Raw genomic sequence first — 16,098 nt, 5'->3', positions numbered from 1 at the left:
GCCGAGGGACCCCTCCTGCTGGAGGGACCCTGCTCTCTCCACAGACGCTGTGGAGGGACTGCGGGAGGTTGGCTCCAGGGCGTGTCTGGCCTGTCTCACCCAGTCCCACCCCACCGGCCACCTTCTAATTAATTTCCTTTTAATGTACATGAATCCGTGCACCAGGTCACTAGTTAGGTATGTATTTATAGGATTCTATATGTAGGATGGTACAAGTGCCCCTTTGTGTAGTAGTTAACAGATCTAGTGCTACTCTATTCTGTAGTACTTCTTTGCATATCTGCATGGTTTTATCTGTTATTAGGGGAAGGTCTTGCCAGGTCTGATTCAAGACTTTAGCTGTATGCTCAGCAAAGGCTGTAACTTCTAACTCTACCTTAATTGCTTCTCCTGCAGGAAAGAATACAGCTAAGGGGTAAAACTACTAGGGAGTCCATTTAACTCTATGCTACCAGTGGTATACTGAGTCCCAGTTGTGGGGAATCTCTTCTACAGTCTTAAGGATTAGCCCAGGGACATAGGGCCAACCCTAGGTACAATATCTCACATAATCCGCTGGGAGGTAGGAATAGCTATACCTTTTATATACCTACAAGTATCCTGGGATTAATATATCTATAGGTTTTGGGCCAGTATATCACTTCTATTCTTTTGGACCTTAGCATTAATGGTTATGTTACAGTATAACTATGGAGGCAGCCAGCTGACAATGCGATTCCTATCGCTTCGCTGCTGTTCTATATACTAATATATGTCTGCGGGTTCTCTTAATTCTACTTGTTCCCCTAGTAACTACCCTTATCCATTCTAAACTGTATAACCTATAAAGGGGCAAGTATTGCTATGATCCTGTCGATCCAAGTATTAACGGCTCAGCGTAAAGAGTCCTAGGAGACGCTGCCAAAGTCTTGAGTAGCTAACTATGTCTAATTGGTAGCGGTGGTGGATGGATGCACTATAGAAATCCGCCGGCCTCTCTGGGGGAATCTCTGTGAACACCTACTCAAGCATAGGTGTGTGCCTATGATACTACTAGAGGCCCGGTGCACGAAATTCATGCATGGATAGGGTCCCTAGGCCTGTCCAGCAATCAGGGCCAATCAGCACCTTCCGGCTGCCAGCCAGGGCCTTCCTTCATTCTGCATCACCCCCGGTGGTCAGCACACCTCATAGGGAGCAATCGAACTCCCAGTCTCCCAGTCAAACTCCCAAGGAAACACTTTGCATATTAGCCTTTTATATATAGACTAGAGGCCCGGTGCACAAAAATTTGTGCACTCGGGAGGGAGGGGGGGTGTCCCTCAGCCTGGCCTGTGCCCTCTCGCAGTCTCAGACCTCTCAGGAGATAACGACCTGCTGGCTTAAGCCTGCTCCCAGGTGGCAGAGAGCATGCCCAATTCCTAGGTGCAGCCCCTGGTGGGGCTCAGGGCAGGGCTGATTGGGGAGTTGGGGCACCACTCCTGTGATGCACAGAGCAGGGCAGATTGGGAGGTTGCGATGCCACCCTCAGTCACGCTCAGGGTAGGGCCGATTGGGGGGTTGGGGCACCTCCCCCTGTCACACTCAAGGCAGAGTCGATGGGGAGGTTGCGGCGCCACCCCGTCACACACAGAGCAGGGCCGATCAGGGGGTTGGGGCGCTGCCCCCTCTCATGCACAGAGCAGGGCCCATCAGGGGGGTTGGGGAGCTCCTCCCTGTCACGCACAGAGCAGGGCCGATCAGGTGGTTGAGGAGCTGCCCCCGTCACTCACAGAGTAGGGCCAATAGGGGAGTTGGGGCACCGCCCCCTGTCACACTCAGGGCAGGGTGGATCAGGGGGTTGGGGCGCCACCCTCTATCACCCACAGAGCAGGGCCGATCAGGGGGTTGGGGCGCCGCCACTGTCACACTCAGGGCAGGGCCGATGGGGAGGTTATGGCTCTACCCCGTCACACACAGAGCAGGGCCGATCAGGGGGTTGGGGCACCGCACCCTGTCACACACAGAGCCGCAGGGCAATCAGGGGGTTGGGGAGCTCCCCCCTATCAGGCACAGAGCAGGGCTGATCAGGGGGTTGGGGTGCCTTCCCCTGTCACGAACAGAGCAGGGCAGATAGGGAGGTTGTGGCCCCGCCCCCTGTCACACACAGAGCCGCAAGGCAATCAGGGGTTTGGGCGCTGCCCCCTGTCACACTGATCCCGGTGCCGGGAGGCCTTGTGGCTCCGTTGATCCCGGTGCTGGGAGGCATATTACCCTTTTACTATATAGGATAGAGGCCTGGTGCATGGGTGGGTGCCGGCTGGTTTGCCCTGAAGGGTGTCCTGGATCAGGGTGGGGGTCCCCACTGGGGTGCCTGGCCAGCCTGGGTGAGGGGATGATGGCTGTTTGCAGCTGGTCACACACCCTTCAGGGTGGGGGTCCCGATTGGGGTGCCTGGCCAGTCTGGGTGAGGGGCTGAGGGCTATTTTCAGGCTGGCAGGTGACTGAAGCTCCCAACTGCTCCTTTTTTTCTTTTATTCTGGGCCAGCTTTAGCTCTGAGGCTTGGCTCCAGCTCTTAGGCCTCCACTGCTGAAAGAAGGTTTCTGGCCTTTGTTTACCTTCTGTATTTGAAACAATGTTGCCATCCTGCTGGCTGAAGCCCAGCGGACTAAAGCAGGTTTCTGGGGTTTTGTTTAGCTTCTATATTTGTAACATAGTTGCTTAGAGTTGCAGCTCAGAGGCCTGCAGCGGCAGGCGGGGAACATTGGATTCCTCCGTCACTGAAGCAAGCAAGCCTCATGTTAGTTTCAAGCTGCCTGGCTGCCAGCCGCCATCTTGGCTGGCAGTTAATTTGCATATTGCCCTGATTAGCCAATGGGAAGGGTAGCGGTCGTACGCTAATTACCATGTTTCTGTTTTATTAGATAGGATAGATTTTATATATATATATATAGATGCTTAGAGACAAAAGAGAAACTGAGACCATCATAGGGTGATCACAGCCCTCCAGCAAGATGCAAGCTGACAAAAAGGCCAGTGAGCCATGGCTTCCTTGTGGAGAAGCTCATGGAAACAAACCGACAACTAGGTCTGAAAGGGAAGATGTCCTTGGGCTTTCTGTAGAGGTCACCCGCCTGCCCAAGCCCCCGTTTGGAGGACATTCAGCAAAGCAATCTGTCTCCTGGAGACAGGGGACCATGACTGAACCCTGACTCCTGTCCAGGGCCCAGCTGCTCAGGGGAACTGGCCTGGTATGACTGCCAGCTCGCCCAGGTGTCACCAAGGGCAACCTGGGAACCCAGTGGTAACCTGGCCTGCGTATGGAGGGCCCTCGGAAAAGGGCTCCTTCTGGAATGCCAGGCCCTTCCAGAGCGGGCTGTCTCCTAGGTCAGAGGAGGAAGAGCCATGCTGGCTCCACAGGCTACTGAGCAGAATGCTAAGGAGGCCCCAGCATTCCCACCATCCCCTGGTTACTCGGCCAAACACTAACAGAGGTCCTGCTCTGAAGGGACTTTGCAGATGGGATTACGATTACTAATCGGCTGACCTTAAAATAGACTATCCTGGATTATCTGGCTGGGCCCAATGTAATCCCATGAGTCCTTAAAAGAGAGCAGCAGAAGGTTCAAAAGCAGGAGGGCTTGACACAGTGCTGGGGATCTAAGTGGCCAGGAACTGTGGGTGGCTGAGACCGACCCTCAGCTGACAGCAAGGGAACGGGAAGCTCGGACCTACCACTCCGCGGAAATGAATTCTGTCAAGAAACTAAATGAACCCGGGAGCAGACTCATCACCAGCGCCTCCAGAGCAGCCTGCCAACACCCTCATTCCTGTGAGGCTCAAGCAGAGAACCAGCTGGGCCGCCGTGCTCTGACTCTCTCACTTACACAAACTGCAATATAGTAAGTGGGCATTGCTTGGTGGCAATTTGTTACAGTGGTAATTGGAAACTAATAACTAATTCATGAGGTCTCTGCAGACCGATCACCCCGGCCAAGGAGTGCATGACACGGGCCTGCCCGGGACGCTGGCAGTGCACTCGTTGGCCAGAGGACTCGGACTGGCTGCTGGTTCCACACTGCTCGCAGGGAGGGAGGGAGGGAACCCCCGGATCTGGATCTGGGGCAGGAGCACGGCAGTCATGAGTTAGGGTCAAATTCATTCACACGTGCCCTCCAGCAACATTTCTCCAGCACTTGCTATAGGAAGCACTGGTTGGGTGTCTAGAACTTAGATCTCCTGAGGAGAAAGATAGAAAAAACAGACTCAAACCAGTGAGATGAGTCCCGTGACAGAAAGAAGTCCTGATCTTGTGGGAGGTCAGAGAAGGGTCACCAGTCCACCAGATGGGTTTCCCAGGGCCTGTGGCCGTCTTGGGTCTTGGTGGTCCAGGAAGGGGAGAGGCTAGGTGGAGGTGGGCCACTCTGAGCAGAGAGCAGCAGAGCATGAACGTGGAGACGGTGCCTGGAACATTCAGAGGGAGGTTAGCAGACTCACAGGAAAGGGACTTAGCCCGCAGGTGGGCAAGGGCCAGCTCAGCAGGGCCTCCCAGGAGCTGGGACTGAGGATGTTAAGCAGTGGGGACACATCTTAGGAGCCCATATACACAGGGCAGACCTGTGCTGGTGGGCTGGAGCACCCACACCCCACAGCCACCTGCACTGGCTTGTATACCAGCCTCACGGCGGCTGTGTCGTCAGCACCTGGCACATAGCGGACAGTCCATGTGAACTTTAAAAGTAAGTATAGCCCAGCCAGTGTGGCTCAGTGGCTGAGCATCAACCTATGGGCCAGGAGGTCACAGGTTTGATTCCCAGTCAGGGCACATGCCCGGGTTGCAGGCTCGATCCCCAGTGTGGGGTGTGCAGGAGGCAGCCAATCCATGATTCTCTCTCATCGTTGATGTCTCTGTCTCGCACTCTCCCTCTCCCTTCTTCTCTGAAATCAACAAAAAGCATATTTAAAATAAAAGTAAATATAAAAACAAAGGCAGGTTTCTGAGACTGACCACACCAGGCAACACAGCAAAGAAGTGTTCAGTGTACAGACCTGGGTCCAAGCCTGTGGGCACAGGAGAGCCACTGGAGGGGCGAGCAGACAGCCCTCTGCCTGCGCAGGCTCCGACCTCCCTCGGGAGTGGGGCAGCAGGGGCACCCACAGGGACCGGCCACCTCGCAACCCCCTGCCTGGACGAGGAGAACCACGCACTTGTCTTAAATGAGCTCGAGATGAGAACACACTCCAAACTCCCGTCTTCGCCATGAAGCTGGCAGCAGAGGCCTGAGGTCATCTGGCTACAGAGAGGAGGCTGGGGAGATTTCCGACCATCCCTACAGGTCCAGGGGGCCTGGCTCCGGCAACCCTCCCCCTCAGGCTTCTCTCCCCAGCGTGGTCATACGAATAGTTCCCTTTTCTGTAAACACAAACGGCTTTCTAGGCATTGATTTATCTAATCCTCAAACCAATCCGACGTGCTTTTATTAGCCCTTTTTATAGTTGGACTGTACAGGAGTTTTACATTTCACTTTGTTTTTTTAGCTGACAAATCCCTATTACGCAAGGAAATAGTAAAAGAAAAATCCATATGCAAAGCAGAGTAGAGTAACTCTAGATGGAAGGGGCTGAGGGGGAGACTAGAGCCCCACTTGGCTAACATTCTCCCCACAACGACTCGCAAGAGGTTCTTCTGAAACAGGGCCCTGAAGACACATCTGTGATATCTGACCCCCCCCCCCCCCAGCACTGGCAGGGCTCTCTTCACCGGATTCCCCACCACCACCACCACCCCAGCTAAGGTGGAAGGAGACGTGGGAGATCTGAGGGCTGGGCCTGTCCACCCCACACCAGGCTTCCGAACATCCCGCAGATGCCAGCCAGGGGAAGCCAGCTCCTAGGTCTGGACCCAGGCCCACCCTTCTCTCTCGGGAAGCCCTCCCTGTTCCCCATGGAGACCCTGCCACCAGATGCCTCTGCTTCCTCTGATGGCCGCCCCCTCAGAGCCCACTGCTGAGAGCTGGCATTCCATACCCTGCTGGGGATGGGCGGCATGGGTGGGTGGTGGCTGACAGGCAGGAAGGACGAGCAACCAGGGCTCCCGTGAGCAGGGGAAGAGTGGGGAAGAGGAGGAGTCCTCCAGGGTCCGTGTGCTGGCCCGAGGGGGCGTCTCCACATCACAGACCTTAGAGGCCACTCGGGCCGCCCAGGAAACTGAGGCCCAGGTTTCTCAGCTGGTTGAGTGGCAAGACCTGAACTAGAACCCAGATTTCTTGACCTCTGGTCCAGAGATTTCCCCCAACCTTGTTCTGTGAGAATGAGACTGGGGCAAGACCCAAAAAGTCAAAATGAGGATTAGGGGCATAAAGGCAAGAGCCCTGAACGAGTCCTGCCTGCTGGTGACCTAAGGCAGCAAGCACCTGCTCTCCTGGGGGCGATGCAGGGCCTGCACCCTCCCCAGCACCCGCCTTCCGCGTCTGGGTGCCAAGGGGCAGGGAGCAGCACCGCTGCGGCCCGGGCGCCCGGCCTCAGCCCGAGAACCGCCTGCTGCCGCAGCAAACGGAGTGCAGCCCTGGAAGCCACCGCTGCAGGCACAGCCCCCACCTCACCCGGTGCAAGGCTCCGCGCACACGCCTCACACAGGGCGCCGCCTTGTGCATTCACGGTTACCGCACCCGCTCCGCCTGCACGCGCGCCCACGCAGCTCCCTCCGCGCTCCCGGCTCCGGAGCCTCCTCGCGGCCAAGAATAAAGCGCCCTAGGCGGCCGCGCACCCTCCGACTTCCGGTCCGCCCCGGCCCCGCCCGGCCCCGCCCCTGCCCCGCCTGGCCCCGCCCCTCCCCGCCTCTGGCCCCGCCCCCGCACTGCCGGGAGGATGTGAGCTCACTCCGCCTCCCCGCTCCCGGCACCACCAGGAAGCGTCCCCCCGAGGTCGCGGCCCGCTCGCTGCCAACGGGCCGGCTGCGGGGTCAGCGGCGCGCCGAGCCCGAGCCCGAGCCGGAGCCGCCCCGACTCCTGCCGGCGCCACACGCAGGAACCGCCCTCGGAGAAGGTATGGAGTGAAGGCGGGCGGCGCGGCCCCAGCAGCGCCCGGCTCGGGACCCGGGCAGCCCAGGGCCGGGTCGCGGGGGCGAGGGCGCGCCTGCCACGCCCCCCGCGCTGCCGCCGGCCACGTGACCGCGCGCACGTGCTCCAGCTCCTCGGCGCCGCGGGTCGCCGCCTCGGCCCGGCCGCCCCCGCCGCTGCCCCCGGAGGCGACGCAGGCCGGGCGGGCGGGGAGGACCGTCGGCCCCGGGAGCGTTGGAGACTCGGCGCCTGCCGAGCGGGCCTGAGCGGCAGGCCCGGGAGCGAGCAGGGGCCTCGCCATGAACCCCCGGGGCCTGTTCCAGGACTTCAACCCGAGTAAGTTCCTGATCTACGCCTGCCTGCTGCTCTTCTCGGTGCTGCTGCCCCTCCGCCTGGATGGCGTCATCCAGTGGAGCTACTGGGCCGTCTTCGCCCCCATCTGGCTGTGGAAGCTCCTGGTCATGGCGGGCGCCTCCGTGGGTGCGGGCGTGTGGGCCCGAAACCCTCGCTACCGCACCGAGGGCGAGACCTGCGTGGAGTTCAAGGCCATGCTGATCGCCGTGGGCATCCACCTGCTGCTGCTCATGTTCGAAGTCCTGGTCTGCGACCGGGTGGAGAGGGGGACCCACTTCTGGCTGCTGGTCTTCATGCCGCTCTTCTTCGTCTCCCCCGTGTCCGTGGCGGCCTGCGTGTGGGGCTTCCGGCACGACCGGTCCCTGGAGCTGGAGATCCTGTGCTCCGTCAACATCCTGCAGTTCATCTTCGTCGCCCTGCGGCTGGACAGGATCGTCCACTGGCCGTGGCTGGTGGTGTTCGTGCCCCTCTGGGTCCTCATGTCCTTCCTCTGCCTGGTCGTCCTCTATTACATCGTCTGGTCCCTCCTGTTCCTGCGGTCCCTGGACGTGGTGGCCGAGCAGCGGAGGACGCACGTGACCATGGCCATCAGCTGGATCACCATCGTCGTGCCCCTGCTCACCTTCGAGGTCCTGCTGGTTCACAGGCTGGATGGCCACAATACCTTCTCCTACGTCTCCATATTCGTCCCCCTCTGGCTGTCCTTAATCACTCTGATGGCCACCACCTTCAGGCGAAAGGGGGGCAACCACTGGTGGTTTGGTATTCGCAGAGATTTCTGTCAGTTTCTGCTTGAAATTTTCCCGTTTTTGAGAGAATACGGGAACATTTCCTATGATCTGCATCATGAAGACAGTGAAGATGCTGAAGAAACATCGGTTCCAGATGCGCCTAAAATTGCTCCAATGTTCGGGAAGAAAGCCAGGGTAGTTATAACGCAGAGCCCTGGAAAGTATGTTCCCCCACCTCCCAAGTTAAATATTGATATGCCAGATTAAACGCATCGGTGGGAGCGCCCCTAAATAAGTAGAAACCATACAGAACACACCCAGAGTCTTCTTACTTTCGCCTCTTTTTCATCCATCCCGATCCTAGAACTGAAAACAGCTCCAAACACCGTCGTCTCCTGCCCTGGAGATTGAGCCTGCCGGTGGCTCGTCAGTGCATGCCCTGGGTGGGGGTTGTGTGACTAGATGGCCATGTGCTTGGTGTGTGGCGTGTGCGAAAACTCGCTTCCCAGATTGGTGCTTCAAGAGCTCACTGGGAGCGGTAGTTAAATTGTTTTAGTAGGTCCTCAAATGGAGTAATTACACAGCTAAGGCTTTTTTAAAGTGGTACTGCACCTATCAAAAGTGTTGTTATAAGGAGTATTTTTGTACACTGCTAGCCTAAAATTGTATTTCAGATTGTGCCTGTTGTGACATAACTGAAAGCAAATGTAAAGACTCCTCTCTCCCATTACCTGTTTATAAACTTGGGAGTTGTTATTTTTAGTGTTCCTACTGTGAAAATCGTTCTTCTTTGGGCTTTGCCGATACTAGTCTTTGATAACCTACTAGGTGAGATATTTTAATGCAGTGAGTCCATGCATATATGATATTTATATGACTATTTTAGCACTGTAATATGTTGAATTCTAGTTCTATGCAGTACAAGTATTATGTTAAAGTATTTTTTAAGTTTATTTTTGAAGATACATGTCTATTCCAATAATCTTAAAGCTTGCTTAAACCATTAATATGTACCCAGTGTAGGAGCTATCAAAGTACTAGGCATGAATATAGGGGTTTAAAATCCCAAGGATCTTAATGCTCAAGTGTTAGGTGACCCAATCTGCAGTTTTCAGTTCTCTCTCAGAAGAAGGACCCACCATCCTTTGGTACCAGATCATAAAGTGACACTTAATTAGCACCTTGAATTTTCCCACACAGGTAGTAACATCTGTTCAGAAACACCCGAAGTAAGCAAGTGGTTGGTCCATTTCTAAGAATTTTACAGTATTAATTGACCATAATATAAAGTATTGCTTGTCATTGGAAGCTTGAGACAGTGGCTTTAACCAGAAATGGCCAACAGGATCACAGTATTATTTTAAGGTCCAAGTTTTTTGATCTGTCAGCAACAGGGAAATAATTTTTCAGGTTTGAAGACAGAATACTATTTCTGTTAAGTGCTGGTGATGTGCCAGAGAATCAGAAGGCAAAAGCCAGATCCTGGGAGAGTAATGTTCTTCTGACTGAGAACAAGTAAATACTTTCAGAAGGAGGTTAAAATAAAAATGAGTATTGATAATATTACTGGGGAGAAGACTGGAGGAAATTCACTTTTATTAGCAACTTAGTAAAAATCTAAATTGGGCTTCCTGTGAATTATGTAAATAAGTTACCTGGTGAGGGGACATGCTCGCTACAGGAGCCAACCCTGGGACCCCAGGGACCTGAGAGCCTGAGGTGCCGCAGCTCAGTTCACTCAGCTGGGACTGAGCCAAGGCCGCATGCGTGACGCGCTGTCCGTCCACACCAGCTGTCACTGGGGAGCAGGCCTGAGCAGCAGGGGATCTAACATTTCGTAAGCGAGGATTCATTGATCCATTTTTTCAAATATTCATTGACCTGCCTACCTACCCTGGTGTTAGAAAGTGCAGATACCGTGAAGAGCAATTCAAATCTGGCTGCCACCTGCACAAAGAATACAATGAAAAGTGACAAGAAGGTAGGGCCCATCAGGCAGCCGGCAGCCGGCCTGCGGGAGGTCATAGGCCAAGAGCAGGGTATGCAAAACGCCCAGAAGGATGCTGCTGCCCTGGGGGTGATCTCACTTCACCTGGAACTTCAGTCCCATCTTTGTTGTCAGGACCCCAGTGTCCCGATTGCCCCTCCATCCCCAAGTACTACCTCCGACATGGACCTCGGTAAGGAGGAGCAGGTTTCTGGAGGGATCGGAGGGCAGGCTTGGTAGCAGTGGATTCCCAGTCCCTGGCCACAGTGTCAGGCCAGGGGCTGGTTGGGACCTAGAACAATCTCTCCCGACCTGACCTGCCTTACCTGCTCTACCCCAAGGTGGCTTCCTGTTGGAGAGCCTGTGCCTGAGGGTAATGACAAGCTTTCTCACCCAGCAGGGTCATCCCCCGTCAGACCTTTCCTGCTTCAGGACCATTAAGTCACCTGGGAGTGATGGAGTATAGAAAGTTGTTTAGTCTGCAAATTAACAGTCTCAGCTGTGCCTGGGGATTTACCTAATTGCCATGCACCTCTGACTGTTCACAGTACTTGGCGTGTGTCAAATTCGGTAACTGGTTTCTCCTGTACTCGTTATATTTGTATTATTATGACTATGTATTAGTCATATTTTGCGGAAAAATATCCTCAAAAATCTCAGTGGCCCACAGTGGCAAACTCTCTCTCTCAGGTCTGCAGGTTGGCTGCAGCGGTTACACCACAGGCTGTGGGTCCGACCTAGGTCTCCACGAGGCACCCTTTTTCTAGTCTGGGTCCCAGGCGAAGGAGTAGCATTCTCTGGGGCATGCCCTTTCTCATAGCAGAAGCGCAAGAGGCCAAGCCCACGCCTGCAAGCAGAAATGCAGCCCCTGCTCAGGTGATGTGTGTCTAGTGTGCGTGCTCTGTTGGCCAAAGCACAAGGCCAAGGCCAACCAACCTCAGTGGAGTGGGCCAACGCACACCCAAGGGACAGTAGCAGTCTGCACAGATGTTCCAAGATAGTTTTAAAGATGGAAAAGAAAATTTGTGGTCGGTTATGAATGATTTTTCCCCTCTGTTTTAGAAGCATTCTATAATTTTGGAAGTTAATTGTTTCGTATTAATCATTAGAGTAGCTGTGGGGCACAGGGGATAGATTTGAAACGAGATAAGGAAGACCCTGCATTCAGACCCCTTTGTGGACTGGAAGGGTACAGGAGGCAGCACACCAGTTTCATGACGGTACTCTACCCAGGGCTTGCAGGATGGAGGGCTTGCAGGATGCCTTAGAAAGGGCAAGCCTGGGCACAGGGACATCAGCTGGGCAGAGATGCCCCGGGAAACTGGGAAGAAGCAGTCTGGACAGGCCGGGCAGCACCCTAAATGAGGAAGGAGGCAGGCCTCAGCCAGCCCTCCCCAGGGGTCTGGATGGCACACAGCATGCCCAGCTGAAGTAAACTGTTGTGAGGATCCATGGCTCAGACTGACAGGAAGTCTGGGGTCTTGCTCAGCACAGAGATGAGAGACATGCCGCAGGAAACCAGGCGAGGCTGTCCCTTAGGGACATTGGTGAGGATGCCACATGGCACCAACCACCTAAATAGTAAGTGTGCCCGGTGTCACCCCCAGTGCCAGTTATTCCTCAGTTGTCTCGCCAAGTTAAGGATCCAGGAAGGGGGCATGACGGGGAAGCCTCGGGAATGCATGCGTTCTGCAGCTTCCGGAGCGTGGGGAGAGGTGATCTGGCGTCTGTGGCTCCAGGAGGAGGCAGGACTCTGCCGGAACGTGCTCAGCAGAGGATTTGCCCAAAGAGGGGTGTCCAGGTGCTGGGTAACCACAGACAGTGATGGAGCGCGCTACGCCGAGTCCCTTGGCTGGCTGATGTGCATTCTTCCCGTGTCACACGTCAGAAATCTTGGCCCACCGAGTGTGCTACCACTGGCCCCACGACACAGCAGGCCTGTCCCTTCTGACGGGAGAAGGGAGACAATCCGAGCTGCGTCATCAACTACTTCATCCAGCTCTTAACCTAGGACATTCAGAGGTGTCTTCCTCCTCTGGTTTTGTCATGGTCCTCTCTCTATTCCAGAAGGCGTGCGTTAGAGCCAAGTACCACAGCTTCCCCCCAGTGCGGCCCAAGGACCCCGGAGACAGTCCTCCCCAGCCACACTCTGGCGGGAGCTGACTTGCTTTGGTATTCTCCAACCAAGACGACACACTGCAGCAGGAAAGAGGCGACCAGAGAGTGCAGCCCCGTCCGTCAGCCGGACATTAAAGCTTCGCAGCGATGCAGACCGAGGCCACTCTTCCACTCACAGCTTTTGTTTTTGAACATTTGGTTATTTTAAATTTTATATAAAGTGAATATGTAATGGATTGTTTTTAAATGAGGTAATACATTTCTAAAAGTTACTGGCTTTAATTTCTACTGTGATAAATGTTGATATAACTCACATAAACAGAAGCTCATTGAGGCCCTCAACAATTTTTAAGAGTTAAAGAACTCCTGTGACCAAAACTTTGGGCACTGCTGCCCTGTGTTACAGAGGGGGGAGGGGGGGAAGGGAGGAAAGAAAATTAAAATGGAATGAAATATGTTAAAATCCACATGACAGCAGGGAAGAAAAAATAATAGACCAGGGTCCTTGATCACAGGGTGGCTTCTCTCCTCTGAGAGAAGACACGCCCATTGGGTGGGTGGGTCGTTTAACCCAGGCGGGTAACTCACACCTTGTTCCTGGTCCGCGAGCCCTTTGCTGCCTGCCGGTGTCTGTCTCTGATTTCACTGGGAACGAAGAGGTCTCCTGGATTCTGGCCATAGCCTCCTTCCGCTTTGTAGCAGCAGCACTGTTTTCCCTAAGTCCTTCCGAAGGGGGTGGTGCTGGCGGGCGGTTGGCCCTGGCTGCCAAGAGGAAGTCGGGATGGACAGTGCTCCCTTAAGCTCACTGGCCACCCTCGCTCCGTCCTCAGGATGTCCTGTTCGTTAAATGCGTCAGAGGGGCAGAGAGGGGAAGTGGTTTTAAAGCCTCCATGACAGCAGCTCAGAGCTCCATGGCTCCCCTCCCAGGCCCTCTGCCACCGCACTTCCCCTGCGCCTGTCACCATCCTCTCCCCCTGTGCCGAGGCCTCAGCCACAGCCAGACCCCCAGGGCCTCATGCTTCCTCCTGGGGCATCAGCCACACTCCTGTGCACAATCTGGGCTCACATGGTCTATCACTGCTCTTGTCCCACCGCACACCCCTGCTTGTCCTGTAAGGGGCCTGCCCTCCTGGACACGGCCCACCCCACCCTCCTCCTCCACACTGTGACCCTCCTCAGGCCTCACCTCCGCCTGCGCAACTCCCTAGACTAGAGGGCGTTCTGGCTGAAGTCCCTCCCCTCTCGGCCACTCGGGCATTTGACCTGGCCTTTCCAGGCTTTGCCCAAGGGCAGCGAGTGGTGGGAAGTTCAAAGACTTGTGCACCAGTCTGAGCGTGACCTTTCCAGGAAGCCAGTTTCCTGCCTGCCCCCACCACACATACACACACTGGGTAACCAGCCACCAATGAGAACAAGGTCTGGGCCCCCTCCTGTTGGTGGCCATGGCCCCAGGCCAGTGCTGATACCCAGCAGGGCTGCCCTGACCTGTCCCCCCAACCTTGACTTCCCACCATCCAGCAGGTTTAATGCCAGGACTCCCTGGTGGGGGTGGGGCGGTCCTGTTTTACTAGTAGTTGTGTGAACATCAACTAAGGTCCTTTCTCCACTCAAGGCCTGGCTTGTCCTTTTCCGTCCGGCTCTGCTCATCTCCACTTTGTCCTTCGTCCCTGACCGGCTCTTGTCCCCTTGGACAAGGCACCTGAGCCTGGTCTCCTGTTTACCCTGAGGACCAGGCCGGACTCTGCCCCACCCAGGGGTGCACGCTGTGACTCACAGAGGCTCTAAACACGTCAAGCACCCGCCCAAGAGCTGGCACATCAAGGCTGTGGACACCTCTCGACCCAAGCCCCAGCTCAGGGGGTCCTACAGGGTTGGAATGTCCCGTCTGAGATCACCTCTGATGGCCACCATCATCCCAAGAGGCTTCAGGCAGAATCCAGGAGTGGGAGGCAGTGCCTCGCCTAGGATGTCCCTGAGTCCCCAGCGACCAGGGACCCTGCTTGAGGAGCCTGAGCCGTGAGAAGGGGCATTTCAGACAGGGTGTGCAGGTTACCCAGTGCCCCACTGATGGCACCCCGCCAGCCCCGGGGGTCCATGGGAGGGAAAGGCCCAGGATAGAAGGTGCAAGCCCCACGCCACAAGGGGAAATAACAGGCAGCCATGTGCCAAAAACACACTGTCAGTCAGCTCAGGCTGCCAAAAAAATGCCACAAACTGGGTGACTTAAACCAAGCAAACCTAGTCTCACAGTTGGGGCTAGAAGGCATGACCAGGTGCCAGCATGGCCAGATGCTGTCTGTGCTCTCTCCCTGGCTTGCAGAGGCCACCTCTCACTGCACCCTCACAGGCAAAGAGAGAGAGGAAGCAAGCTCTTGGGTGTCTCTTCTTATAAGGGCACTAACCCCATCCTGGGGGCCCCACCTTCAGGACCTCATCTAACAGTGATTACCGCTGGCTAAGAGACCACACCATCTTGAAGGGTTTACAGGGGCCTTCTTGGGAGGAGGCTGTGGGGAGTGGCAGCAGTTAGGGGCTCCGCCTCACTACCTGGGCTCATCGTGACCTGGGCCCAAACCCATGTGTACCCCACCCAGACCCCGAGTGCCCACAGAGATCACAACCCAGACTCCGTACAACAGACATTGGCAGGAACTCCATGTGCCTGGTACGCACCCAGCCTGACCCCACGCCCCGGACGGGGACCCAGCCTGGACGCTGTGCCACGGCTGTGCAACCACCACTGACCCAGCAGAACTCTCGCCACCGCTACTGCGCTGCCACCGCCGCCCTAGAGCACAGCTGCTCGGCTCCACCGCCAGGGCTCAGGGCAGGAGCTGCGCTAAAGGCTGGGAGGTGGATGCAGCCTTTTGAACTGAGGACCTGACAGACAGAAGAGGAGGCCTGGGACAGAGGAGGCGCGGGGCACTGGCTGTGGAGACCGCGGAGTGGGTGCAGCAGTGGGAGCCTGGGCTGAAGTCTGGGTAGAGCAGCGCCAGCACCCGCCATCGTGCAGCCCGAGAAGCTCCTCTGCGGGAAGGGCCACACAGTGGAGCTCAGGGCCCGCCGACACTGGAGGGGTCTGAGGACACACCCAGCATTGAATCTGCAGGCCCTCTGTTTCTCAGGGGAACTCATGCTGGTGAGCAGGAAAGGGGCTGGACAGTAGATCCAGGAAGGACGATCAGCCCTGCCCACCTGGCAGACAGGGGTGGTCCCCTCCTTCCCACCTGCAAAACAGCTGCTTCTGACCCGACTGCAGCGACCTGAGGCAAAGGGGAACAGTCCAGGGCAGGAAATCTGTGCCCCTGCAGGTGACAGAGGAGCTGCCAGCAAACCAGGCAGAGCTGAGGCATTAGAAGGAGAGGAAGTCCCTGCTACAAGCTACTGGCACCATCCCCAACACAAGTCTGTTCAAACCATCCTGACGTAGGCCAGGACACGCCAGCAGAGCCCAGCTCCGTGGGGGGAGGGAGAACAGCTCAGAACTCGAGGCAGGCCCCGCCTCTGGGCTAAGGAGTCCCTGGACTGCTAGGGGCTTCAACTTATTGGACCTCAATCAGGTTTCCCAGGGCCAGAAAGGGACAGTGACTCACATTCACCTGCGCCAGGGAAGCTCCCAGGAGGCCAAGGATAGACACACCAAGGGACCAGATTCAACAGCATCAGAGCACAATCCAGCAAACCTCACAAATAGTGGACCCAAAGGTGTTCGAGTGTGTGAGTATGTGCGGTTTTGTCTTTTGGGGTGTGTGCGTGTGTGTGTGTGTGTGTGTGTGTGTGTGTGTGTGTCGCTTTTTGTTGTTGTTATTTGTTTTCTTTCCCCCTTTTTTTCTTTTTCTCTTTTTCTTTTGATTCTGTTCTCCTTTTCTCTCTTATTGTTATTATTAATTT

The 16,098-nt window shown here is 55.7% G+C and overlaps 1 protein-coding gene across 1 annotated transcript; it reads left to right on the top strand.

Moving 5' to 3' along the window:
• The first annotated feature begins 6,808 nt into the window (after positions 1-6,808).
• Positions 6,809-12,479, top strand: TMEM185B (transmembrane protein 185B). The gene has a single exon (XM_059704705.1). The coding sequence runs from the start codon at positions 7,317-7,319 to the stop codon at positions 8,367-8,369; it is 1,053 nt and encodes a 350-aa protein (XP_059560688.1). The 5' UTR covers positions 6,809-7,316; the 3' UTR covers positions 8,370-12,479.
• The last annotated feature ends 3,619 nt before the right edge of the window (positions 12,480-16,098 follow it).

Source organism: Myotis daubentonii, chromosome 7 (assembly GCF_963259705.1).
Source record: "Myotis daubentonii chromosome 7, mMyoDau2.1, whole genome shotgun sequence".
In the NCBI taxonomy this organism is placed as follows: domain Eukaryota; kingdom Metazoa; phylum Chordata; class Mammalia; order Chiroptera; family Vespertilionidae; genus Myotis; species Myotis daubentonii.
The sequence above is the reverse complement of the archived record's forward strand: the minus strand, read 5'-3'. Positions and strand labels throughout refer to the sequence as shown.

Coding starts and splice junctions, on each gene's coding strand:
- TMEM185B (XM_059704705.1), top strand. CDS start 7,317: ATGAACCCCCGGGGCCTGTTCCAGGACTTCAACCCGAGTAAGTTCCTG.